The 26,231-nt window shown below is 39.2% G+C and overlaps 1 protein-coding gene across 2 annotated transcripts; it reads left to right on the plus strand.

The window, feature by feature from the left end:
• The first annotated feature begins 5,150 nt into the window (after positions 1-5,150).
• PLEKHF2 (pleckstrin homology and FYVE domain containing 2) lies at positions 5,151-26,027 on the plus strand. Of its 2 annotated transcripts, none has more exons than XM_065902880.1 (2): positions 5,151-5,405; positions 23,454-26,027. In XM_065902880.1, the coding sequence occupies exon 2, from the start codon at positions 23,468-23,470 to the stop codon at positions 24,215-24,217; it is 750 nt and encodes a 249-aa protein (XP_065758952.1). In that variant the 5' UTR covers positions 5,151-5,405; positions 23,454-23,467; the 3' UTR covers positions 24,218-26,027. The 2 variants fall into 2 exon arrangements, with proteins under 2 accessions (XP_065758952.1, XP_065758953.1); XM_065902881.1 differs by lacking the exon at positions 5,151-5,405 and adding an exon at positions 6,230-6,248.
• The last annotated feature ends 204 nt before the right edge of the window (positions 26,028-26,231 follow it).

Consider the following 26,231-nt stretch of genomic DNA (forward strand, 5'->3'; position numbering starts at 1 on the left):
CGGCTCAGTGGGAAAGAATCCACCTGCCAGTGCAGGAGACACGGGTTTCATCCCTGGTCTGGGAGGATTCCATATGCTGCGGAGAAACTAGGCCTGTGTGCCACAACTGTTGAGCCTACACACTGCAACTACTGAAGCCCGTGTGCCTAGAGCCCGTGCTCCACCACAAGAGAAGCCACCGCGGTGAGAAGCCTGTGCACCGCAATGAGGAGTAGCCCCTGCTCGCCGCAGCTAGAGAAAAGCCTTCATAGCCGTGAAGACCCAGTGCAGCCAAAAAACTTTAAAAAAGTAAAAAAGAAAAAGAAGTGAAAGTGAAAGTCACTCAGTCGTGTCTCTTTGCAACCCCATGGACTATACAGTCCATGGAATTCTCCAGGCAAGAAAACTGGAGTCTGTAGCCATTCCCTTCTCCAGGGGATCTTCCCAACACAGGGATCGAAGCCAGGTCTCCCGCACTGCAGGTGGATTCTTTACAAAAAAAAAAAAAAAAAAAGAAATCCAGTAGTAATTAAAATCCAGGTATTTGTCATCTTCCTCTGAATGTTCTGTTTTCAACTAAAAGTTAACCAAACTCTTGTCTTTTCCAAAATACATATCCTTGAAAAGCTTACCTGCTAGAGTCAAGGATAATATCTTTGCCCTTCAGGCTTGTAGAATTGGGTTAAACTCAAATTTTACTAACATTTCCAAGTTCCTCTTAGGCACTCTGCCAAAGACTTTAACACCTTACCTCATTTTCTCTGTGTGGCAATCCATGAGGTAGTTCCTATTTTTATTTTCATTTTATAGAGATGTGAGGCTCAGAGAGAGATCTTATCACTCGATTTGAACAGGGTACCCCAGTTACAAGTTCAAGTCAAGAGTTGATCATACTGCCTGAGTCGCTTGCTTTTTTCAGCTTTGTCAGTGTTATCCAATAGACGTCTCTGCAATGATGGAAATATATCTACACTGTTCAGTAGTTATATGACCTTTAAGCACTTGAAATGTGGCTGATATGATGGAGGAACTATTTTTTTTTTTTTTTTAACGAAGTGATCTTACTTATTTATTTATTTATTGGCCAAGTTGTGCAGCATGCAGATCTTAGTTCCCCAATCAGGGATTGAACCCAAGCTTCCTGCATTGGAAGGAATCGTCGTAACCATTGGACTGCCAGGGAAGTCCCAGGAGCTAAATTTTTTGTTTTATTTCTTTTTGGTTCGCTGGGCTCTTCCGTTGCTGCACTTGGGCTTTCTTTAGCTATTGTGAGCGGGGGCTCCTGTTGGATGTGGTGCCAGGACTTCTCATTGCAGAGGCTTTTCTTTTTGCAGAGCACAAACTCCAGGGGCATGGGCTTCAGTAGTTGCGGCTCCAGGGCTCTAGAGGGTGGGCTTGGTAGTTGCCATGCATGGGCTTGAGTTACTTCAAGGCACGGGAAATCTTCCCAGATCAGGGATCAAACCTGTGTCCCCTGCATTGGAAAGCAGATTCTTATTCACTGTATCACCAGGGAATTCCCCCCAGGAACAAACATTTTAATTTAAATAACTACAGTTGGCTAAAGTGTTACTCGCTCAGTCGTGTCTGACTCCTTTCGACTCCATAGATTGTAGCCTGCCAGGTTCCTCCATGGAATTCTCCAGGCAAGAAAACTGGAAGGCAGTCATTCCCTTCTCCAGGGAATCTTCTTGACCCAGGGACTGAACTCAGGTCTCCTGCATTGCAGGCAAATTCTTTACTGTCTGAGCCACCAGAGAAGCCCCCCATGTGTGCATATATTATATATATTATTTTATACATAATTAATTATATATATTTTACATTTATAGCCCTTCCCATGTACTAGGCTTACAGATATTAACTTATTTTATCTTCATAATGATGCTGTGAGGTAGATAATTTAAATATCCTAATGTTACAAATGAAGAAACTAAGGCAAAATTTGAGTGTGGCTAAGGACACAGGTTGTTGTTCAGTTGCTGTTTGCGTCTGACTCTGCGACCCCATGGACTGCAGCATGCCAGGCTTCCCTGTCTTTCACCATCTCCCAGAGCTTGCTCAAACTCATGTCCATTGAGTCGGTGATACCAGCCAAACATCTCATCCTCTGCCGTCCCCTTCTCCTTCTGCCCTCAATCTTTCCCAGCATCAGGATCTTCTCCAAAGAGTTGGCTCTTCGAATCAAGTGGCCAAAGTATTGGAGCTTCAGCTTCAACATCAGTCCTTCCAATGAATATTCTGGACTGATTTCCTTTAAGATGGACTGGTTGGATCTCCTTGCAGTCCAAGGGACTCTCAAGAGTTCTCCAGTACCACAGTTTGAAAGCATCAATTCTTCGGTTCTCAGCCTTCTTTATGGTACAACTCTCACATCCATACATGACTACTGGAAAAACCATTGCTTTGACTAGATGCAACTTTGTCAGTAAAGTGATGTCTCTGCTTTTTAATATGCTATCTAGGTTTGTCATAGCTCTTCCAAAGAGCAAGGGTCTTAATTTCATTAAGCTTCAGTCACTGTCTGCAGTGATTTTGGAGCCCAAGAGAATAAAAGCTGTCACTGTTTCCATTTTTTCCCTATTTGCTGTGAAGTGATGGGATTGGATGCCATGATCTTGGTTTTTTGAATGTTGAGTTTCAAACTAGCTTTTCCACTCTCCTCTTTCACCCTCATCAAGAAGCTCTTTAGTTCCTCTTTGCTTTCTGCCATTGGAATGATGACATCTGCATACCTGAAGTTGTTGGTATTTCTCCTGGCAATCTTGATTTCAACTTGTGAGTCATTCAGCTTGGCATTTCACATGATGTACTATGCATATAAGTTAAATAAGCAGGTGACAATATACAGCCTTCACATACTCCTTTCCCAAGTTGGAACCAGTTCATTCCACATCTGGATCTAACTGTTGCTTCTTGAAGTACTGCATTTTGGACATTTTTGTTAACTATGAGGGCTATTCCATTTCTTCTAAGGGGATTCCTGCCCACAGCAGTAGATATAACGCTCATCTGAATTAAATCTGCTCATTCCCATCTATTTTAATTCACTGATTCCTAAAATATTGATGTTCACTCTTGCCATCTCCCGCTTGACCACATCCAACTTACCTTGATTCATGGACCTAACATTCCAGGTTCCTATGCAATAGTGTTCTTTACAACATTGGAACTTACTTTCACCACCACACGAATTCACATCTGAGCGTCATTTCTGCTTTGGCCCAGTCTCTTCATTCTTTCCGGAGCTATTTCTCTGCTCTTCCCCAGTAGCATATTGGGCACATACCAATCTGGGGCGCTCATCTTCCTGTGTCATATCTTTTTGCCTTTTGATACTGTGTAGCTGGTGGCAAAGCCAAACTTTGATTAGTCCTTTTGGCTGCTAAGTCCATGCCTTTTGTTGTTGTTTACTCACAAAGTCATGTGACTTTTGCAACCCCATGGACTGTAGCCCACCAGACTTCCCTGTCCATGGAATTTCCCAGGCAAGAATACTGGAGTGGGTTGCCATTTCCTTCTCCAGGGAATCTTTCTTACTCAGGGATTGAACCCATGTCTCCTGTATTGACAGGCAGAGTCTACCACTTAGCCAGGAGGGAAGTCCCCATATTTATGGTAAGCTAAATAAGTATAATGGGAGGTGAGAGAGGGCAAACATTTTTACTAATAGGTGAGTGATCAAAAATGTTTCCTATCACTTTAGACTAGACCTTAGACAACTGATCAAACATAGCAATTCCTAACCTCAAAATCTAAAGGGATTTTGAAGGTAAGTCCATCCTTCTTTCCACTGACAGAGGCTGTTCTGTATGCAGAGGGGGAATGAGGTTAAATGAATTTGGGGTATGGTGATGGTTGAGATGAGAGTTCTAGGAACATTTGTACTTGTCTACAGACAACAACAGCTAACACTTGTAGAGGTTTCTGTGATGGTGATTTCCTGTTTTCCTATTTAAAAAATTCATCCTTTCCAGTTTTGTTCTAGTCACCAATTCTTTTAAAAAAAATTTGTTTCTGATATATTCAAACAGAAGAGGAGGGGAGGTGGAAGATCTGGAGAGGGCAGATCCCAGACCAAAAGAAAGCTGGTTGGAACCAAGACCTGCTTTATGTTCCCCAGGTGGGTGCTCTTTTATGTGTGTGGGTTCTGATGGCTCCGATTCAACAACAATCAAAGGTTAAAAAAAAAAAAGTTACTATTTCAAAGAAAAGAAAAGACAAACAAAAATGAAGAAAACAATAAAAAAAAGAAAAATATAAAAGAAAAAGACAAGTATTTTTTCAAAATCTTGATCAACGGGAAAGATAAAATTTACTCAAATCTAATTTCTGCCTATTCACTTCTTGTTTGAAGTGAATAAGCAGTCTTCCCCACCCCCCGCCCCGCCACCAGGCCCCCAGTTCTTGTGGTAACTTAGGCATCTTTTACGTCCCCACGGACCCACCAGCGCACTTAGCTGTGGTATAAATGAAGGGCACGTTCGACCTTATATACTGTATACCCATCATCACTGTATCCCAAGTGTGTGAAGCACATTTGTGGTGTCACAGAAAATTTTGGGAAAGACCAGAATTCTAAGTCAGGGAATAAGGGCATCACTTGAAAGGCTGTGCGGAGTATGTGGGGTATGTGTTTCAAGCGGTAGGATTTTCAGGGCGAGCAAGTGGATGGAACACGTGAGGGGGCAGGAACGGCCGCGCTTCGGGGATGTAGCAAACAGATGTCTACCCGGACGCCTTGGGCAGCTAAATCCAAAGCTTTCATTTCCCGGTTGCGGAAAGTTCCTGAATTCCCCGCAAAGGCCCGTTCGGGGTGACAGGAAAGGGGCCTAGCCATCCTTCCATTTTTATAGCGTCGTTAAGCACTTCACGAGGAGGCGAACCGACCTTTCCAAGGGCTCGCCTGCACCCCGCAGCCCAGGTAAAAGACGTCTCACGTGCAGCCAATCCGCGTCAGGGCGCGCGCCTTCGACTCCGAGCAGAGGAGCCAATCCCGAGCCCCAGCCGCCCAGGCGGGTGTGGCCTCCGCGCTGGCCCCGCCCCCTCGGGCCCGGCGCGCGGGACTGCCCAGGCGGGGCGAGGGAGCAGGCCAGAAAGGGCGGGGAGCGAGCGCTGGGGGTGTGCTCGCGCCCGCGCCCGCGCCCTCGCCCGGCGTGTGGGTGGCGGCGCGCTTCTGCGCGCGCGCGCAGGGGAGAGGCCAGCCCCGGCGGCCGTTGTGGGCTTCGACTAGAGGGGCGGGAGGGTCACCTGCGAGCGTCTGCAACGCCCGCCCGCCCGCCCGCCGCGTCCGGATCGCGCCGGCTGCGCGGGGCCGCTGGCAGCACACCCTGCGAAGCTGGGGCGGGGAAGCAAGGAGGGTCCGTGCGCGGCGCCTGGGACGAGAAGTCGGACCTTCGCCGCTGCGGCCGTCCGCGCCCGGCTGGGTAGGTGAAGCCCGGGCTTGGTCGTCTGGCAGCCCCCCGGCGGGCCGAGAGAAGAGAAGCGAAACTTTCCGGGCGCTTCCCCCCCGCGGTCCCCGGGCCGTCGGCGGCGCGGGGAGGTGTCGTCGTTTCGGGCGGCGGCGGCGGCAGCGGCGGCGGCCGACGCCATGTTGGGGTCTGTGAGAAACGGGGCGCTCCCGGGCGGCTCCCCGCGCCCTGAGGGGGCCGCAGCCGCCCGCCGGAGGGCTCGCGGGCCGCAGGGAGGGCCGCGCGGGTGCTCGTCCGGCCCGCGGGGAGGGGGACCCCGAGGTCCGGCGAGAAGTTGTGAGGGCGTGAAGACTTGGGTGTCCGTCGTGGCCACTGGCGTCTTGGGGTGCCAGCGTCTTTCTGTCCAGAAAGTTTGCAGGGTCTGGGCATCAGGGAGCTTGTAACTTGAACAGCGTCTTTTTATGTGATTTGAGAACTTGAATAGTGTCTTTTTATGTGATTTGAGGCAAAAAAAAAAAAAAAAGGGCACCGCACAATTTGCCCTGATAGAAGAAGGGCTGGCTCTGACGCCTTACTTACTTGGAGTCTTTTAAAGTCGTATGCCAAAGTTTTTCTTTAAAATTTGTGTTTGATGCCGAGAGCTTGCTGTTCATGTGCGCTCTCGCTAAGTTGTAATAGTAACTTGCGAGTGTGCGGTGAAAAGAACGGGTAGTATGAAGGTTACAGATAACCAAGCCCGTCTCTGTAATTCATAGACTCAAGGTTTGTTGTTTTTTTAGTGCGTTACTGAAGAACTTCAGCGAAGAAAGCCAAGACCGTTCACTGAGAGAAAGGCATGTGTTGTTCCTTAAGAATAAGGTGAAGTGATCTTGACGTTGTAAAGTTTTGCCCCTCGTTTGGTTCCGTAAGGGTGCATGCCTCCCGTGTTCTGAGTATTTACATTTTTCTGTACTCTGGTAGCTCATGGGGTCCTCGGGTTAATTCAGTATTAAGGAAGGCTTCTGTTTTTAATCTCTTCGGTCCTCACAGCATTGGAGGTGAATGGTATTAAGTTACTTATGTGGAAAGCACATGTAATCGCCTCAAAAAATAAAACTGGTGCCCTGACCAAGGCATCAAAAAAGATTCAGCTTGAATCACCCAAGTAAATGGATGTCAATTACTAGTTTTAATAGAGGCATCTGGGCTTCCAAATTTGTTAATTGTACTGAGAGCATTCTTAATCACAAAGAAGATAAATCCTTCAAAGTGTCTTGGAGAATTTCTCTTCTTAATCTGTAGGTAAAAATACAACTTCTGCTCAGGTTTGATTGCTAATATTCTTAGTTTTTGTTTTGTTTTTTTCATTGTCAGGTGATTGCCATTATACATATGTGTTTTTCTGGATGAAAAGTTACCTAAAATTGAGGTGATTTAACTAATGTCACAAATCTAGCGGACAAGTTGGTGTTTAACTGAGGTCTTATGACTGAAACCTTCTCATTTTTCTTATCGTGTACCTTTGCAGGATACTTAACTCATTCCCGTGGAGCAGTTTCTGTCCACTTTGTTTTCTCTGTCCTACCTGCTCTTTCTGATTTTAATTGAGTTCCTTAGTGAGTGTGTGTGTGTTTCCTAGGAATTTCCCTCATTTCCAAGGTTTTATATACTGAAATTTTTTCTCTTAAAAATACTCAACCTGTGCTCTTTAAAGCTTTTTTGCACAGTTCTCCTTATCCCACCCCCTTTTCTCCCCAAGAATAAGTCACTTATTTGTCCAGATGAATCCCAGTAAATATTACATTTTTTTGCCATGGCACTTCCTCAACAGCAAGCGTTACATGAGCTCTGACTTGCCTCTTCCTCCTCAGGGTGCTGAGAACATGATGCTCATGAAAGGTTTGAATGGATGAATACACATACACTTTTGTAAATATACTTCATGAATTTCTTGTTAAATTGCACTTTCCAAGAGTGAAAGTAGTTAGACCTTTTCTAATTGCCTTTTTTTTTCTTTTTGAGATTTTATCTTTGTAACTCAACTAAATTTGGACTAGGGGTACAGAACTTGAATGTTTATGAAATTTCCAAGTAGATAATGTACTGAAGTATAATCAACAAAGAAGCAGCAGCAGTGGATCAGCAAAAAAGATAGTAATCATACTTTTAAAGTGCAACTGTGTTTAATGTTTGCACTGGATAGAAATAGTTAATGCCTTAAAAATTTGAAGATCATGTTTATACATTTAAGTTATTTGATAGAACACTCTCATTTCTCTTGTCACTTATTGTTTTGCTAGAATTGTCTTAGAATTTTGTTTTAGAACATCTTGTTTATTGGAAAACATAAAAATTGCTTTTCTGTTGATAAATTTATTTTTGAAAACCAGCTTTGTACACCAGCTGTGTGTTTAATAACAAGGTGTATGATGGCTTAAGTGAATAAAATGCACTCCGTAATACACTCTCATAGTGCTGTTTTAAATTGCAAACCCTCCCTAGGTGGTGGTGTGTAATTCTGTAATGAAATTACTGTAAAATTTGGGGTTAATTCCTTGTTCCCATAATTTTCTCTCCAGTCAACTTGTAAATCACAAACTTTGTGCTTTGCTTGGGGGTAGGAGGAGAGGGGGCCCTGGGAAGAGAACAGAAGGCATTCAAGTAATTACTGTGAGTGCTAGAGAAAGCAAGTTACATGTAGGAATTGGAACAAAATCAAATCAAACCTCGATTCTAGCTGGGCTCCATTCTAGCTTGTGACTCTTGAATCTTGAACAGGTCACTTCATTTCTTTAACCTTCACTGAACTTATTTGTAAATTGACACAGAAACATTTGCCTCCCAGTGTTTACTAAGATGTTTGTGAAAGTGCTTGGTGCAGGATGTTCGATAGGTTAATCAGCAAATGAGCACAGTGGCAGTGAACAAAGTTTTAAAAGGGAAGGAATCTTTAGAAATACCTAGGTCAGTTCTCAACTTTGGCTGCTCATTAGAATTCCCTGAGTAACTTCTTAAAAAATACTTGATTCCTGAACCCCACCCTTCAACAATTAATCACAATCACTGACTTTGGAATCAAAGTATAGGTAGCTTTGCCAGTTTTTTTGTTTGTCTCTTTGTTTTAATGTGCAGTCAGGGTTGAGAACCATTCATTTAATTCAGTCTCTCATCTCCTTATTCTCTTCATTTTGTGGTTGAATGAAGAGCAGAGAGAGGTTAAGTACCAGCCAAATTCCTGTCAGGTTAGAAAGAATGAATTTGGAGGAAAGTGAAGTGCACAAAGATTAAAGTAATAGTTACCTTTATTTCAGGCCAGAAAGACCACATTCAGACCTACAGTTCACTAAGTTCAGTGACCTTCATCTCCACTTTACATTAATGACCTACATGAATGACTGTGTTCTTTAACCTTGTCATCCTTTAGACCTCAGGTCTTAAACTGTGACCAGAGATTGTCATTCAAGGGTCTGTCTGTGTATTTTCCATCCTATCCAGTGAACCAACTTTTTGTCCTTATGGTCACTTGCAATCCTTCCCAGGCTGTTAGTTTTCTTCCCTTTTGCCAATCTTGAATTCTGTAGTTCATATACTATGAACCCACTAGTACCACATAGTCCTTCTCTCCTTGACCTTTTGTTACTGGTCAATTCTCAACTTGTAAATAACACCTTTTACTTTTTCTTTTCTCCCTGCCTAGCACCCCCGAAAGTGAAGTCGCTCAGTCATGCCCGACTTTTCGAGACCCCATGGACTGTAGCCTACCAGGCTCCTCCATCCCTGGGATTCTCCAGTTAAGAGTACTGGAGTAGGTTGCCATAACCCACTCCAGGGTTCTTGGCCTGGAGAATCCCAGGGACGGAGGAGCCTGGTGGGCTGCCGTCTATGGGGCTGCACAGAGTCAGACACGACTGAAGTGATTTAGCAGCAGCAGCAGCAGCAGCACCCCCGAAAAAAGCACATCTATCATGGCTGTTAAATATTTGTTTTCCAGCTGCCTGTGTGTTAGTTCATTTCTGATCTTTTTCATCCCAAAGTTGACTCATTTTCTTTATTGCCTTTTCACTCCTAACTCAGGTTGCTAAACCCAGTCTTGAAACACTTGACTCCTTAACAGATGACCTTGCTTCCTTCTATGGATTTTGTGATGTGAATTTTTTGTTTTCTTCTTTGCATCAGCTCTTTCATCTTTTTTTTTTCTTTACATTTCCATTTAATTCCTTATACTTGTTTTGTTTAAACAGTAGTTGAAAAAAAAACTTGTATTCTTCTTCTGCATTGGCAGGTGGATTCTTTACCTACTGAGCGACCAGGGAAGCCCCTAATTATAATTTTGTGTTCATTATATTTTTCTAAATATTCTTTATATTTTAATTTAAAACCGATTTCTTTGTTTATGAGAATATGTTCAATATAAAATAATTAGGCAGTGTCAAAATATTTCACCCTAGTATCAATACTTAGAGATAACCAGTACTGAATTTTTGGTGGGTGTTTTTCCAGATTTTAAAGAAAAAGATTTATATTGTTTGTGCTGTTTAGAAGCTTTTATTTCATAAACTGCCTTATTTAGCAATTTTCTATGTTAAATATTAATCTGTGTTCTCTGAAGAGCTATTTAAAAATCCATTGTATGGATATGCCATAATTTTTTTTGTTGAACGTTTAGGTTGTTTCTGACTTTTCAGCATTATAGACAAAGCTCCAGTGAACGTCTTCATGTAAACAATTTTGTACACTGGTCTAATTATTTTTTGCTTTTATTCTTGAAGGTAGAATTGTAGAAACTTTTTAAAGTGCTTACATTGCCAGAAATGGCATTTTGAAAAGCTGTTCCAGTATATACTCTGAAGACTATGCATGCTCATTTTCTCCACATCTTAGGTGAATAATATATCATTTAAATTTTTATTTCATTGATTTGCACTTAGAGCCAATGTTTTTTTCCATTTACTGGTTGTTTTCATTTGTTCCCTGATAGCTCAGATGGTAAAGAATCTACCTGCAATGCGGGAGATCTGGGTTCAGTCCGAGTTGGGATGATCCCCTGGAAAAGGGAAAGACTACCCACTCCAGTATTCTGGCCTGGAGAATTCCATGTTCTGTATAGTCCATGGGGTCCCAAAGAGTTGGACACGACTGAGTGACTTTGACTTTTCACTTTCACTTCATTTGTTCCTTTGGAAATTGCCATTTGTATCTTACCCATTTTGGGGGGAAATATTTTCCTTTTATCTCATGATTTATGGGAGCCCTTTATATATTAAAAATGTGATCCTTTGCCACATTATGCAACAGTTTTTCTTTAATTCCCCTCCCACCAGTGTTGAAGTTTAATATGTTTATGTAGTAAAATGTTTTCTTTTATGATATTTGGCTTTTTAAAAAAATTTGTTTGGCTGCATCAGGTCTCAGCTGCGGCATGCAGGGAGCTTCGCTGCGGCGGTGCAGGCTCAGTAGTTACAGTGCCCAGGCTTTGTTGCTCCACGGCATGAGATATCTTAGTTTGGATTCTTAGCTACTGGACCGCCAGGCAAGTCCTGATATTTGGCTTTTTAAATGTTATATTTAGCCATTCCTTTCTAGGGCTAGAAATTTAGGTTCTGTTTATCGCTATTAGAGTTGATGCCACAGGGAAGAATTTGTTTTACAGCCCCCTACTACCACTCCCAAGAGTTTTATTTTTCAGGATAAACTTCTGTGGTTAAAAATTCCAGAATCAAAGAACTCTGCTCTCTGAAATATTACTATATCTTACCTTTAGTCCTTGATTTTTTCCCACCACGTTTCAGTGCGTATTGTGGCCTTTTGGCACAAGTTGATTTAGTCTCCGAGACTTGTGGGACATGTGAAAGAATGTTGAAAAGGTGCTTTGTGCTCTCTTGTCTCCTTCTCTTGCTTCTTCTCCTGCTTTTTAAATTAGGCATTCCCCAAAGGTTAGTCCTCTGCCCTCTCCTCTCATTCACAGCAACAGCAATCATCTCTTCACATCTCTCTATGTCCTGGAGCTTCCTTCTTTTCTTGGTGTTTCTGTTGTCTGATAGATGTTTGTATGATGGATACCCTGAAGGTACTTCAAGATAAGTATATCCCAGAATGATTTCTTCTCCCTCCTGGAACAAAGCTAGCATCTGATCTGCCCAATGACTTATGCTTAAACCTTAAATGCTGTAAAACAAGTTATCTTACATTCAGTTGCAAACACATTCACTTGGTTGCTAAATCCTTTCTGCCTTACCTCAGTAATCTCTCTTACTTCTATCTTCCCCTTTTTATTTCTGGTGTCAAATTTGTGGCTTAGACTTGTTACCTTTCATTTAGAGAATGTTGTAATATACCCCTGCTTTTTTCTTTTTTTTTCCTTCAGTATTGCTTCTTTGGTCGTCTCATCCTGTATTCTGCCTCTGTGTATTTATTAATATTTTCCTAGTTAAAAACCGTAGTCTTCCCATTGCCTGTATAGTAAAGCCTAAGCTAGTCAGTCTGATGCTTACTTTTCCTTTATATTTTGGCTCTTCACTATCTTGCCAGATTTCTACTTTACCGCTATACTTTCCCCAGACCCTGCTTCTTCCAGCCTGGGCTCAGTTATTTCCTTATTTTATTTGAACACCATCATCATCTTTATCTCTCTCTCTCCCCTAAATAGTTTGACTTTTGCTCTAAGGCCTAGCTTGAATTTCTAGTCATTTAAGAGTTTCTAAATATTCCCCCTGATCAAAGTTACTATACCATCAAAGCCAACCATAATCTTTGGCCTGAGGTTTCATCACTCTTTTTATTTTTTTAATTAAAAAAAATTTATGTTTTGGTTTTTCCTCTGCTCCTTTAGACTTTGAGTGCACAGATTTGAGGTAATCATATTCCTCAGTTCATAGCACATTGTATGCGTACCAAACACTTTCTTATTTTATTTCCTTCCTTATCAGTTTCTCCCATCATCTTCTTTCCTTTGGAAACATACCCTAATGTGTAACAATGAATTATATATATCTGTGTATGTAAGATATACATGGTGACTCTCTTTCTTCACAAAAATTGGGAGTTTTGAGTACCTCTACCATTGTACAAAGTGATCAGTAAATGTTTTTTTACTTGAAATTCATTGAAAATTACTGATTTTACTAGCTTCCATCTTGCTTACACTAAGAACCCAGGGATTTAATTTCAGTTTTACTCTTCCACATCTAATTAGTTATGGCAGTCCTGAACCTTACCAGTTTTTTCTTTTCTTGTTGCAAACTTCAGACTCGCCTCAACTTTCCCCTTTTGTAATTTTTCACCTGGGTCCTGCTTTCAGTCTCTCCCTTCTGAAATCTTTTCATTGTTTCCACAGTTATTTTAGAAGAATCCAGATCAAATCAGGCCACTTATTCCTGAAGCTTTGAAAAGAACCCTCAGGAATCAACAAGATCTCTCACTTGTTTTTCTCCACTATTTTCCCACTAAATAACTTTTTCTGCTGAATAACTTATACTGCGTCTTCTGCAGCTGTACACGTAATTTTTTCCAGGGGAGCGGCGGAAACACTTTATTTTAAAAATTAGGAGTCCTTATAGTTCTTCAGATTTTAAAAGCAAGGTAGTGGAGTACATGTAACTTTTTTACAACACATTTTTACTTGTAGGACTTTATGCTGTATCATTTTTTTGTCTTTTGAAGTTCAACTTTTTTTCCACAGCCTGTTTCAAGTGTTCAACTGCTACATTCTTCCTTACCACTTTTTAAAACTTATAGTATTTATTTTATTGTGCTTTTTATTAAAACTTCTTGGAAACACGTCTTAATTCCCAGTGTCTAGTTCATTCTTTTTTTCCCTTTAACACAAAGCATAAAGTCTTGAATGTAATGAGATTGTAACTACTATTAGGGCTATAATGGGTACCAGCTTTATTTTTCAAATATTATACAATGATTTAACAGCTGTCAGCACTGTACAGCTGCCCCTGTACAAATACTTTCTGACATGATGCAGTTTTTTAATGTGAAATTTGTTGATGAAAATACGCATACATCATCATTTTTTATTTGCTAACTAAACAGCTGTGCTTTTTGGCAAGAGAAGAAATCATTTTTATATAGTACCATGAGATTGAGACTTTAAAAAGAGGATCTGCTATGCTCAACACTTAGAATTCATAATTAGATACCATAGTTAAATAGAGCGGAACATTTGCTGTAAATTTAAAATCTGTGGGCCTAGTGAAGCATTTGATGTGTGGGGTGTGGTTCCTGTTTTGTGTGAAAATTAGTACTATGAATGTCAAAAATGATGTCTTTGATTTTTATAAAACCCAAGATTGAGAAGTTGCTGCCACTTTTAACTGCTCAGTGCACATTGCTGGTATGTATATGCAAGCAATTTTGTAGGCGCTGTTGGGAATACAAAGTTGTAGGAAATGATGTTCTTTTTTTTCAGGAACCTCCAAATCTGTTGAAATTAAGCAGACATAGACATTTTTATAAAATTTAATAGAATTGTAAGTGCCATAAAATGGTACAGGTGAAACACCACGTGGCAGTGAGGTTACTGAACTGACTGAATAGATTTCAGAGTAGCAGGTGGAGGGGAGGAAGCCCAGAGCATATCCTGGGAATAACTGGTAGTCTGGTTTGATTATAAGAGAACTTACAGAAAGAGGCAAAACTGAAAAGATAGGCAGACTGGGGCTTGACTTAAGGGCTTTACATGCTAGATTAAGGATTTTGGATTTGATTTAGTTGTTGAATAGAGAACCTTTGGTTGTTGAATAGAGAGTTACCTGATCATAGCTGTAGTTAAAGAATATTAATGTTGTCTTCTGTGATGTGGTTTAAATGCAAGTTAAAGACTAGAAGACTTGTTTTTGCTTGAGGTTGTATTCTTCCCTCTCTAAAGACCTTTTTTTAAAAAAATTCATAATGTGACCCTTCTGGTTTTCTAAATTAATTTTGGAAAATCTTCAACTGTTGCTTAGTTGTTCTTTATATGCCATAGTGAGTTTTTCTATCATGCCTAACCTATTTGAAACTGCCCTTACTGAGACGCTAAATTAGTCATAGCTTTACTTTTCACTTCCTGTTAGTGTTTGAATAATTATTTTGAACATATTTAGTACTTATTACCATATATTTTAAGTTTCTTGTGTCTTCAGTGGCTTTCCCTAAATGCATGGTAAAGTCCGCATGAATGGAATATTTATTTCTGAAGGTAGCAAAGTATAATGGAAAAACGTGTATTAAAAAAAATGGTGTCCTACTGGAAAGGAGAGGGAGAAACTTTGTCTTTTCTTATTGATGGAATAAGTACATTTTACTAAAATGCCAAATTTAATTTGCCACATGATCAACTGTTTCTTGCTTTATTATCCTAGTATTTTATTGATCGTCTTACCTAGAATTCCCTGATTATTATTATACTTACTAAGTTATATAACTTTCGAAAGTAAAACCTTTTTGCCCTTTTCTTAGGTGTTTAGAATAATTGTTCATTAGACTTAGGTGTTTTAGGAGAGGGATAGTCTGCTGTAACACTTAGACATTTGCCCAAGCAGGATCTACCTCTGATAGTTGCTGCTTTTTGAAAATATCTTTTTCCTCCCTGCTTTCCTGTTTGTGTCTTCTTTTCCTTCTACATTTGCTGTAGTCTGAATTCAGCAGTAACACAGATTTTAAAATGTTGATTGATGTTAAGACAGTCAAAAATTTGATTGAAAATAATTTGTAGGCAAGTGAGGCTTGTAGTGGGCTTCCCTGGTGGCTCAATGGTAAAGAATCTGCCTGCCAGTGCAGGAGTTGTGGGTTCGATCCCTGGGTTGGGAAGATCTCCTGGGGAAGGAAGTGGCAACCCACTCCAGTATTCTTGCTTGGGAAATCCTTTGGACAGAGAGCCTGGTGGGCTGCAGTTCATAGGGTCGCAAAAGAGTTGGGCACGACCTAGCGACTAAAAACAAAAAACAGAAACAACAAAGCCTTGCAGTAAACCAGAAGTGTTATCTCTTAGCAGAGTTCATTATTTTAAAGACAGAAAGGACTTTGCAGATTATTTTATTCAAGGTGGTGTCTGGTGTGGGTGGGTATAGAGCGGTTAAGTAGTTTGTATGAAATTTCTTATTTAGTGCCTGAGCTGAGATTAGAATCCAGGTCTTTTGGTTCATAGTTTATTGTTTTTTCCGGTACAGTGCAAAGTTGAATGAATCCTCATTCTCACTGATATCAGATGTCTTGGATTCAAGTAAGAAATTAATTAGATGATTTTTTGTTCTAAACTCACCCACAAGGATGAGATAAGAGGTATTGGCTTTCTGTAAGAAGAACTGGGCCATAGTATTCTGTGACAGTTGGACTCGCTTCTCAATTGTAACCAGTATTCTTTTTAAGAGAGTTTTTGCCTCATCTGGTATTTCATTTTTTAACAGGTGGTAGACACTCCACTGAGGAACATATTAACTTTAGAAACAAGGTTAGCTAAAGACTGGAGTGGAACTTGGACAATTCAAATACAGTTATTGTCTACAAGAAAACTTTTTTTGAAACTTTGGATGGCTTAATTTTTCAAAATTAGTTTATAAAGCTGACTGTATAAAGGTTAAGAGGGTTTCTTTGTTTTGTTTTTGGTATGCTTTTCCTGTTTTAAACTATGAGTTAAGGCTGCCAGACCCCATTTGCTGGGAAAGAAGACAGAGGCGGTCACGTGGAGAGCTGCTGGCGCGTGTGCTGTGCTGTGCTCGGTCGCGCCCTCCTCTGCGCGGCCCGCCCGGCCCCTCCGCCCGTGGGGTCCTCAGGCCAGGGTGCCGGAGGGGTTAGAGTGGGGAGTTCCCCGAAGTGGCTGGACGTGGGAAGAAACTCACAGAAATATTAGTACTTTTCTTATAATGAATTAGAAAATACAGTGTGGAAAAGAGATTAGATTGAAAATAGCAACAAAAGTATGAAGTACCTGGGAATCTATGGAAGTAACATAATAATCCTGTGATAGGAAACCTACAGAATTTCTGGGCCCATTAACCCAAGATTTAAAATCTTGGGAAGAGATAGTATCAACCTGTTAGGAACATTTTAAATTATAAATTAACATCTGACTATGACAAGTTAAGTTATGACTATAATATGAATTCATCAAAATTTCAGTGGATTTGGTCTGTTTATTTTTTTCATTTATTTATTGTAATTTAACATGGCTCTAAACCTTTGCTGCACAGTAGAATTACCTGGGGAATTTTAAAGGATATTAGTGTAGGCCATACCCCACATACCTCAGACTAATAAAATCAGAACATCTTGGGGAGAAATCTAGATAACCATGATTCTTAACCTTTTATATTTATCATCAGTCTATTGGTTTCAATTTTGGTTTTTGAATTTCTGTTTTAATCAGTTCTAATTATTTGTAATGATTGATATTTATATATTTTATTATTTCTTAGAGATTTTCAAAACAAAAAGGAAATTTTACTTACTAAATAACATAGCTTGTGATTACCATATGGGCTTATTAGACGTGTATAAATCTAAGATACAGTACAGGATTTTAGTGATCTTATTTTCCCTATATCATGAAGCATTTTACTATTAGGAATTATTAACACCCCCCCCTCCAAAGAAAAAGAACATAGAAGTAATTGCCTAGAAGGATGATACAGTGATAAAATATATCACCACCATTGCACCATTTTTCAGTTTTTTTATTACATTAACCAAAGTATTGCAACATTTTTCAAAAAGATACAAGAGCAGTTTGGAGATATCCTTCTTGGTCTTTTCTGTTTAAGTTTTCATTTAACATATTTGCAAATATAGATTTTTTTCATTTTACATTTTCCATATAATGACAATAAAAGGACAAAACCATACATTTCAGAGTGATTAGACAAGTCAGAAGTGGAAAGAAAAGGCTACACTTAGACTTAATAATGATGGTAAAGCATTATTAGTGAAATCTCAGATTGCAAGTCTTCAACTGATGATTTTCTCGACGATTTCTCAGACTCAGAATTAATTAGTAAATAATATTCCTAAAAGCAAATGGAAATGTTGTAGATTCATGCTTGATAACTTATGAGCAGTTAGTTCCATTTAAAGGATACATCTTTTATCCTTTGCAAACATACAGATTGTTTTGCTCCTGTATGCATTCAATAACAGAAACCTGGAATAAGAAATTTGCTGTGTTTAAATTTTTATAAAGATTGTTCTTAAAGTAATTTTTTTTACTATCCCTTTATTTGTATTGCTGTAAGTTAGTTGTAAAATGACAATATATTAAAAATAAATAAAATGACTATTTTGGACCCAGATGGTACATTGAGATGACTATTTCTAGTATTCTATAGGTTAGAGCTCCCCTGTGGTTTCAGGCAGCTAAGTTGGGAACCACTGTTCTGAGTAGATGTCATCTGGACGAATAATCAGAGGAGATTAGCTAAAACATGTAAAATGTTACATAATGGGAAATACTCTAGGCTAGTTTTACCAGGTGCATGTTACTGACAAAAGAATTAAAAACAGAGTAAAGGTTTAGACCAGACAGCCCAGAAGTAGTGTTATAATACTGTATAAAAATTTAATATGATAGAATATCATAAATCAGTAGATTGGATTATTAATAGCAATAAATAATAGCTACCACATGTTGACTACTTGCTTTGAACATTATTTATGCATTATCTCCTTTAATCCTCTCCTGATGCAGCTATTATTATTTCCATTTATAAGTGTGGAAACCGGAGGTCACACAGTATTTGGTGATTCTGGAGCAGTTAGCATCTTTAGAATGTCAATATTTTAAAGAAAAAAGGGTTTCTTACCTATGCCAGAATAAATTTCAGGTGTATAAAAGCATTAAATGTAAAATTCATGTCATAAAACAGAATACTAAATAGGAACATCTGATATCTGGATAAGAAAAGTTTAGGAGTCGTGGGAAAATCACAAAGGAAAATATATGTAAGTATAACTACTTAAGAAAAACTCCCTCTATGTCAAACACCATAAACAAAATTGCAGAATAATATACTAGGAAAAGCACTGAGATAAATGGGTTAATAGCCTTTATGTATAATATACAGGTTAATAATCTAAATATATGAACATAGGAATACAGATTAGTAAACATATTAGAAAATGGCCAGTCTCACTAGGTTGCTATAAAATAAAACATTCAATTAAATTGAAAGTACTCTTCTTTCCTGTTGTAGGACCTTTGTTCATAGTATTAGTTCCTTTGTAAAGCTGACTCCTCATCCTTTAAGACCCAGTGTGTAGCACCACCTCAGTGAAGTCTTTGAATTATTCAGTAAATGAGTTTTTTCCCTATATCTTGGCACACTGCTGATTTCCTTCATTGCATTTGACCTTTTAGAATCACCTGTTCATTTACTTACTTACTGTCTTTCTTCTCCACTAGACTGTGAGCTCTGAGAGGAAAAGGATAATATCCAGCATTTAGAAAGTATTCAGTAAACAGTTTTTGAATGGATAAACATAATAAATAGAAGTAAGAGAAATGAATAAAAAATCTACATTTAAAAATATCTACCCTGTTGAAATATTTAAAGGAAAATGTTCTGTGTGAGACAAGATGAGTTGGGTCATCGTGCCACTTGGTAAATTGGTATTGCCTTTCAGAATGGAAATTCTGTAAAAGGTAGCCTGTGCTTTGAACATTGGTGCCTTTTGACCCAGTAATTTTACTTCTTGGAATCTATCCTAAAGAAGTCTTCTCTGCCAGAAGATTTATTCTTCCCAGCTCTTACTATATTCTCTGGTATTCCTGCCTAAGAAAAGTAGACAAAAGTTCAGTTGGGCCACATTTTATATTAATAGTTGTCTTTTTTCCTGCAGACATGCAAGGGGCTCACTCTTTGGCTAGCTTCAGTATCCTTGTATTCTGATACTTTCACAAAACTCTTTGAGAGTTCTTACTGTTTGGGGCACCTCAGGTGGTGGACTTGAATTTGGACTCTGGGAGAAGGTAGAGGTCCTATTTCGGCCTAGGCCAAAGGGTAGTGCCTTACAAATCCAGTTTATTGAGAACCTGCCTTGGGGTATCTAGCAGTCATCCAGCGAAAGGCAGTGTTTGATTTCCTGTTTGCTAGTCTCCCACCCTCAGCCCCTCCCCGTGGTGCCCAGCTAGCCTTCTCTTCTGTGTGTGCGTATTCCTGGCTTTTCAAGCTCAGTGCTTCCCCTTTTCTTGTCAGAAAATATTTCAGGACTGACAGGGATAAGGGAAGGGAGGCCAAAGGTCTTAAGTTCTTTGTGCTCATTGTTTTTCAAATGTATTAATAGGTCACCGTCCATTACCGAAGTCAATCAAATGGGCTACAGCTGTCATTAAAATAAATGAAGATGCTAGAATACATCCGGAGAAGGCAATGGCAACCCACTCAAGTACTCCTGCCTGGAAAATCCCATGGACGGGGGCTGCAGTCCATGGGGTCGCAGAGTCAGACATGACTGAGCGACTTCACTTTCACGCATTGGAGAAGGAAATGGCAACCCACTCCATATTGCCTGGAGAATCCCAGGGACAGGGGAGCCTGGTGGGCTGCCGTCTATGGGGCTGCACAGAGTCAGACACGACTGAAGCGACTTAGCAGCAGCAGCAGCAGCAGCAGAATACATGATACATAGTTGAATTATATATGTTTGTAACACTGCAATATGAAATACATTTCATATCAGTGTCACTGTCAAACTTTGAAAGCTATTTGTTCTAGCCAAGTAACAGTTAATGCCCTAAACTGTACTTTTGTTGCATAATTCTTAAACAGGGAGAAGGATTTATGAACAGAGATTCAGACTTCATACATTGCAAAATCAGAAGACTGGCCAAATAAATAATGATGACCTCTCCTTTCTCAAATTAGTATTCTTTTATCCTCAGTATATTTAGGGTTTACTGTGAGAGTCCAGAGGCTAGCAGTAGCTTTCTTAGTTCTTGTATAGTCATTGGAGCCTTAAGGAATAGTTAGTGTGCCGTAATATATTGGCTACAGCACAGAGGAATCAGCTTTGAGCCCCAGTTCTGTGACAGCTATGAGCATGGTACTTAACTCCTTTATGTCCGTTTGCTCATCTGTAAAATGGAGCTAATAGTGCATCTTATATCATAAAGTTGATCTGGGTAGGAAGTATAGTAATGCATGTGCAGTGCTCAGCTCTTGCTTGAGCTCCCAGTGAGTAGTTATTCCAGACTGTTTGCCTGAATCTCTTCATGCCTTAGATTCTCCTTCAGCTCACATTTCAGCTAATATTACTAGTTGCTTCTTTGGGAGAGAAAAACTTCTCTAGTTATTTCACAGGAGTTTGAGACAGTTAAAATAGTAAAATAATAAGTGTGAAAACCACTGCACAGATTTTCTTGATTTTTGTTTTTTCTTTTCCTGTTTTCCTGTTTACCTCCTCCCCAACTAGGAGGTAAGCCTTGAAGAGTGGGGACCTTGCCTGTGTTATTTAGATTTTTTTTTTTCCTGTACCTAAGTCAGTGCCTAACAAACACGTTGAGTGTTTGACTGTAATGTAAATATGAAAAATTATCCATAATTGTACTTGCCAGAGCTAAATAACCATTGTGGATATTATAACATATGGTTTTCTAATTTTTACACGTTTAACTAGTGTCTGTGATTATGCGCTTATATCATATTTCATTGACTCTAAACGTGAACAGGTTTTACTATATTTTGTGTCTTTAAAATTGGGATGTCTTATAATCAAAAGTGTACCATGATTTAATTGGCAACATTTTTCATTCTCAATTGCACATAAAATAAGACTGTTATCTTAAATATCAACAGGATCTTACATTTGATGAAATTTGGTATATATTTGAAACAAAAATGAGATCATTATGTTCAACTTTCCCCACCTGAATATCTTGAACATTTTCCCATATCACTGTATTTAGATCTGTCACATTCTTAACAGATATTTAGCATATTTGTTCAGCCAATTCCTTTTTTTAAACATTTGGAGCTTTTCCTTTTTTTTTTTCCTGTTACAGTGCTGTATTGAAAATCACTGTACATGTCTTTATGCACTTAAGTCAGTTTTCTTTTAAGCACCTGGATCTACAGGTACACATATTTTCTGTAGTGTATGAGGGTAACTGTTTCCCTATATCCTTAATAGTATTACTTCCTAAGAAATTAAAAAAAAATTTGTTAATCTGCTGAATGAAAAAATATCCTAATGTTTTATTTGCTTTATTATAAATGGAATTGAGCCTCTTTGTATGCTTACTGTTTTTATTTCCTCTTGTGTGTGGGACAGTAGACTTTTAGTTGGCTGGCAGATTTGCCCTAATTAGAAAGAGAGGCCATCACAGTTTTGGAGCCGTGCATTGTCATTAATTCTTGGGAATAACTTTCAAGGCAGAGTCCACCCTTGTGGAAGGCAAGAACGCTTTATAAGGACCCAAAATTGGGGGGGAAATTAGATCTAGAGCTCAAATCTATGCTCATTTAAAATTAGATTAACGTGGGCTTTGCATGTTGCTAAGATGTTCTTGTCCACATTTCTAAGCGCCTTTGCTCTGCCGGACGATGCGGGCTTCAGAGGCAGCTATCAGAGGCTTGTGCCTTTTAGTTTCCATTGCCGCCGGTGGGGAAGACTTTTCAGTCCTTCCACAAGAGTAAGTCCAGAAGGTACAGAGAAGATGAGGAGCACAGAGGAAGGTGTTTAGTCTGACTGAGTTTAAGGAAGGCTTCCTGGAGTAGGCATGATAACCTAAACTGAGTTTTGAAGGATACACTGTGAAGAAAACTGAGCGCCGAAGAATTGATGCTTTTGGACTGTGGTGTTGGAGAAGATTCTTGAAAGTCCCTTGGACTTCAAGGAGATCCAACCAGTCCATCCTAAAGGAGATCAGTTCTGGGTGTTCATTGGAAGGACTGATGCTGAAGCTGAAGCTCCAATACTTTGACCACCTCATGCAAAGAGTTGACTTGCTGGAAAAGACCCTGATGCTGGGAGGGATTGGGGGCAGGAGGAGAAGGGGATGACAGAGGATGAGATGGCTGGATGGCATCACCGACTTGATGGACATGAGTTTGAGTAAACTCCGGGAGTTAGTGATGGACAGGGAGGCCTGGCGTGCTGTAATTCATGGGGTCACAAAGAGTCGGACATGACTCAGTGACTGAACTGAAGAGTTAGCTGGGGGTGAAGTGAAGTGAAGTCGCTCAGTCGTGTCTGACTCTTTGCGACCCCATGGACTGTAGCCTACCAGGATCCTCTGTCCATGGGATTTTCCAGGCAAGAATACTGGAGTGGGTTGCCATTTCCTTCTCCAGGGGATCTTCCCGACCCAGAGATCGAACCCGGGTCTCCTGCATTGTAGGCAGATGCTTTACCGTCTGAGCTACCAGGGAAGTGAATAGTAAAGGATGCAGCAGCATGAGAGACGATCTGTGTAGTTGAAGTGACTGCCAGTGATAGGCTTTTCTTAGAACATAGGATTTGAGGTAAAGAGTGACTTAGGATGATTCTGGGAAGATAAGCAAGAACCAGATAATGAAGGGCTTTATGCCGTTGTAAAGATTCTGCATTTTATAGGTTAAGGGGAGTAATTTTGAGTAATGGCATGATCAGATTTGCTTTTGTGAAATTATTGCCTGAAGATTGATTTAAGGGGCAAGACCTCAGGCAGTGAGATGTGTTGGGAAACCATTCTGGTAATCAGGTGAGAGAACTGAGGCTATAGCTCAGTGGTAAGAGCTTACTGGAAAAATTAGTCATTTTTCTTAGTTTATATTAATATAATATTTGACCCTCTTGTTTAATACCTCTGAGATTAAGTTTTATGGACCTGGTGACTTATATTAATTTTCTAATAGTTGTTTTATGTCTGTAGGAAGTTTATTCTTTCATAAATACCTTAACTAGTCTGGTACATATGTTGAGGTGGTGAATAGTGTTTTTGATGATTATAAAAATCAAGAGATGTTAGCTCTTTTGGTGTGCTTAGTGATTATTTTAGAAACAATCGGAGAACTTGGCTTTGTGGTAAAAGTATGATTTGTTAGATTAAATTTAGATGATGTCATTTTTAAAAACTTACATGAATTTATAATATGTATGTGCTAATTTCTCTCTCTCTTTTTTAAGGCTATTAGCAAAAGATGGTGGATCGCTTGGCAAATAGTGAAGCAAATACTAGACGTATAAATATAGTAGAAAACTGTTTTGGAGCAGCTGGCCAACCCTTAACTATACCTGGACGTGTTCTTATTGGCGAAGGTGTATTGACTAAGTTGTGCAGGAAAAAGCCCAAAGCAAGGCAGTTTTTCTTATTTAATGATATTCTTGTATATGGCAATATTGTCATCCAGAAGAAAAAATATAACAAACAACATATTATTCCCCTGGAAAATGTCACAATTGATTCCATCAAAGATGAGGGAGACTTGAGGAATGGATGGCTGATCAAGACACCAACGAAATCATTTGCAGTTTATGCTGCCACTGCCACTGAGAAATCAGAATGGATGAATCATATAAATAAGTGTGTCACTGATCTACTCTCCAAAAGTGGGAAGACGCCCAGTAATGAACATGCCGCCGTCTGGGTTCCTGACTCTGAGGCAACTGTATGTATGCGTTGTCAGAAAGCAAAATTCACACCTGTTAATCGTCGTCACCATTGCCGCAAATGTGGTTTTGTTGTCTGTGGGCCCTGCTCTGAAAAGAGATTTCTTCTTCCCAGCCAGTCCTCTAAGCCTGTGCGGATTTGTGACTTCTGCTATGACCTGCTTTCTACTGGGGACATGGCCACGTGCCAGCCTGCTAGATCAGACTCTTACAGTCAGTCATTGAAGCCTCCTTTAAATGATGTATCTGATGATGATGATGATGATGATAGCAGTGACTAAGGGCCTATTTTGAAATATTTAATCGGGTGTGACTATCTGAGAAATCAGCTCTTTGGGAATGTAAAATTCTGAGCTTTCTCTCCATTTTGCTCTTGCCATGAATTTGCCTGAGAAATTTTCAACCTATGTGCCTCAGTATACTATATAGAAAATAGGTCCTGTTATCACCCCCCTCCCCCCGCAACCTCTCCTTACCTCCCCCAGCTCCCTGTTCTTCTACAGGGATAGGCTATTGCAAATATACCAGACAAATGTTTGGTTTCTTGTTTTAATTCTAGACTACTTTCTTGGATGGTTGGGAAGAGATGTTTAACATATCATGGGCTGCATTGTTGTTTATTATATGTTCTGTTATATGGAAAAACTAAAAGCAAAGAATGATGGAGAAAGGAGTAAGATGTGGTTAGTGAATTATGTTATTAGCTTTTTTCTAACCATCCTGTCTAAAGGTTAAGATACCAATAACAGAAATACATGTTTTGGAAATACTTTGACTTTTTCACATACCAGGTGGTGCCTTATCATAATAGCACTGTTGCATGAAATAAGCCCCTACCTTCTCACTTCTTAGTTTTGTTTTAAAAGTACACTGGTGCTTTCTGAGGTGATAAAATGAATGTTATAGATGGGTGTAATAGGAAATGCTTCTCATTTGACACCTACAAGTAACTAAATTTTGAGGTCCTTCATTCTGTATGAATATTTTTTCATAAAATACTATTGTTATTATATTTTTACTTTCTGTAGGTACCAAATTATAATTGCCATTCTTAGGAGTTTGGTTTGAAATTTACCAAGGACAAGTGGTCATTGCATTATTTCCACTGACACATTTTTAGGTATAAATTCATCTGCTTTAACATTATTTCTAAAATGAAAAATCTTATACAATTTCTTGAAATATAAACAATCTCTTTAAAAAAATCTCATGCTAGAGCACAGATAATAGTTAAAGATTTGGAAGAAATAATGGACGAGGATGGTCAGTACAGACCAGTTACGTTTGATAGACTTCATATCTTCAGAAGTATTTTCTATTTCAGTGTGAAACTATCTCGAATTTGCAAATATAGTGTTATATTTTATAAAATTTTGTAAAGTCCCAAATAATATTTCTATTTTTGTAAAACAGTGGTATGTTTTAATATGTTTCTGAAATCATTTTGCAATCTATGGAAATAGAGTAGCAGTTGATCTTTCTAAATTTTGAACTTTATTGAGTCCATCTAGATTGCTTTTGAGAAGGGATAATTTTTCACTCTTTGCTTTTGAGGCAGCCATTAGGTTGAAAGTATATTTATCATATAAAACTTGATGCGTTTTGCACTACTCTGTCCATTTGTATGCTGCAAATAGTCTTTCAAATATGAAAAATCAGCCTGAAGTTTGTTTTAAATTCTAAATTCATTTTGTTTTAAAATCTTTAAATCTGGATGTATGGGAAATGTCATGAGAGGTTTGATTTAATAATTTGTGACAGAGGATTCTTTGGTTTGGTTAAGGCACTAACTTAACTTTTAAATTGTGAAAGCACCTGAGATAGGTCTCCATGTAGGAAATGTGAAAGAAAGGCACAGCAGGTATTTTATTTGTTTTAATATCATATGGACTTTTATTTCTAAGCAATATTTACACATAATCAATAAACATATCTGAAAAGAACCATAAAACCTGACATGTGCTAATGGAGACTTGGTGGTACATAGGAACCTAGGAAATCAAGAACCGAGGGGAAATGTTCTGAGATAACATTTATGTTGTCAACCTCTATTGACTCTGTTTTTACAATAAAAAGTATTTTACAACTTTATCTTCTGTTCTGTGCATGTTGTAACTTGAAGATTTTTTTATCCCTTGCTAAGGTTAATGGAGATGTTATGCATATTTTACCTCATTTCAAGAGCTGTGAGTGTCTTCTATGTCAGGGGTCTCCAACCTCTGGGATCTAATACCTGATGATCTAAGGTGCAGCTGATGTAAATACAATAGAAATAAAGTGCACAGTCAATGTAAT

The sequence above is a fragment of the Muntiacus reevesi genome, chromosome 12 (assembly GCF_963930625.1).
Source record: "Muntiacus reevesi chromosome 12, mMunRee1.1, whole genome shotgun sequence".
NCBI lineage: Eukaryota > Metazoa > Chordata > Mammalia > Artiodactyla > Cervidae > Muntiacus > Muntiacus reevesi.

What these genes read in the sequence shown, in the direction of transcription:
- PLEKHF2 (XM_065902880.1), top strand. Translation starts at nt 23,468, where the DNA reads ATGGTGGATCGCTTGGCAAATAGTGAAGCAAATACTAGACGTATAAAT.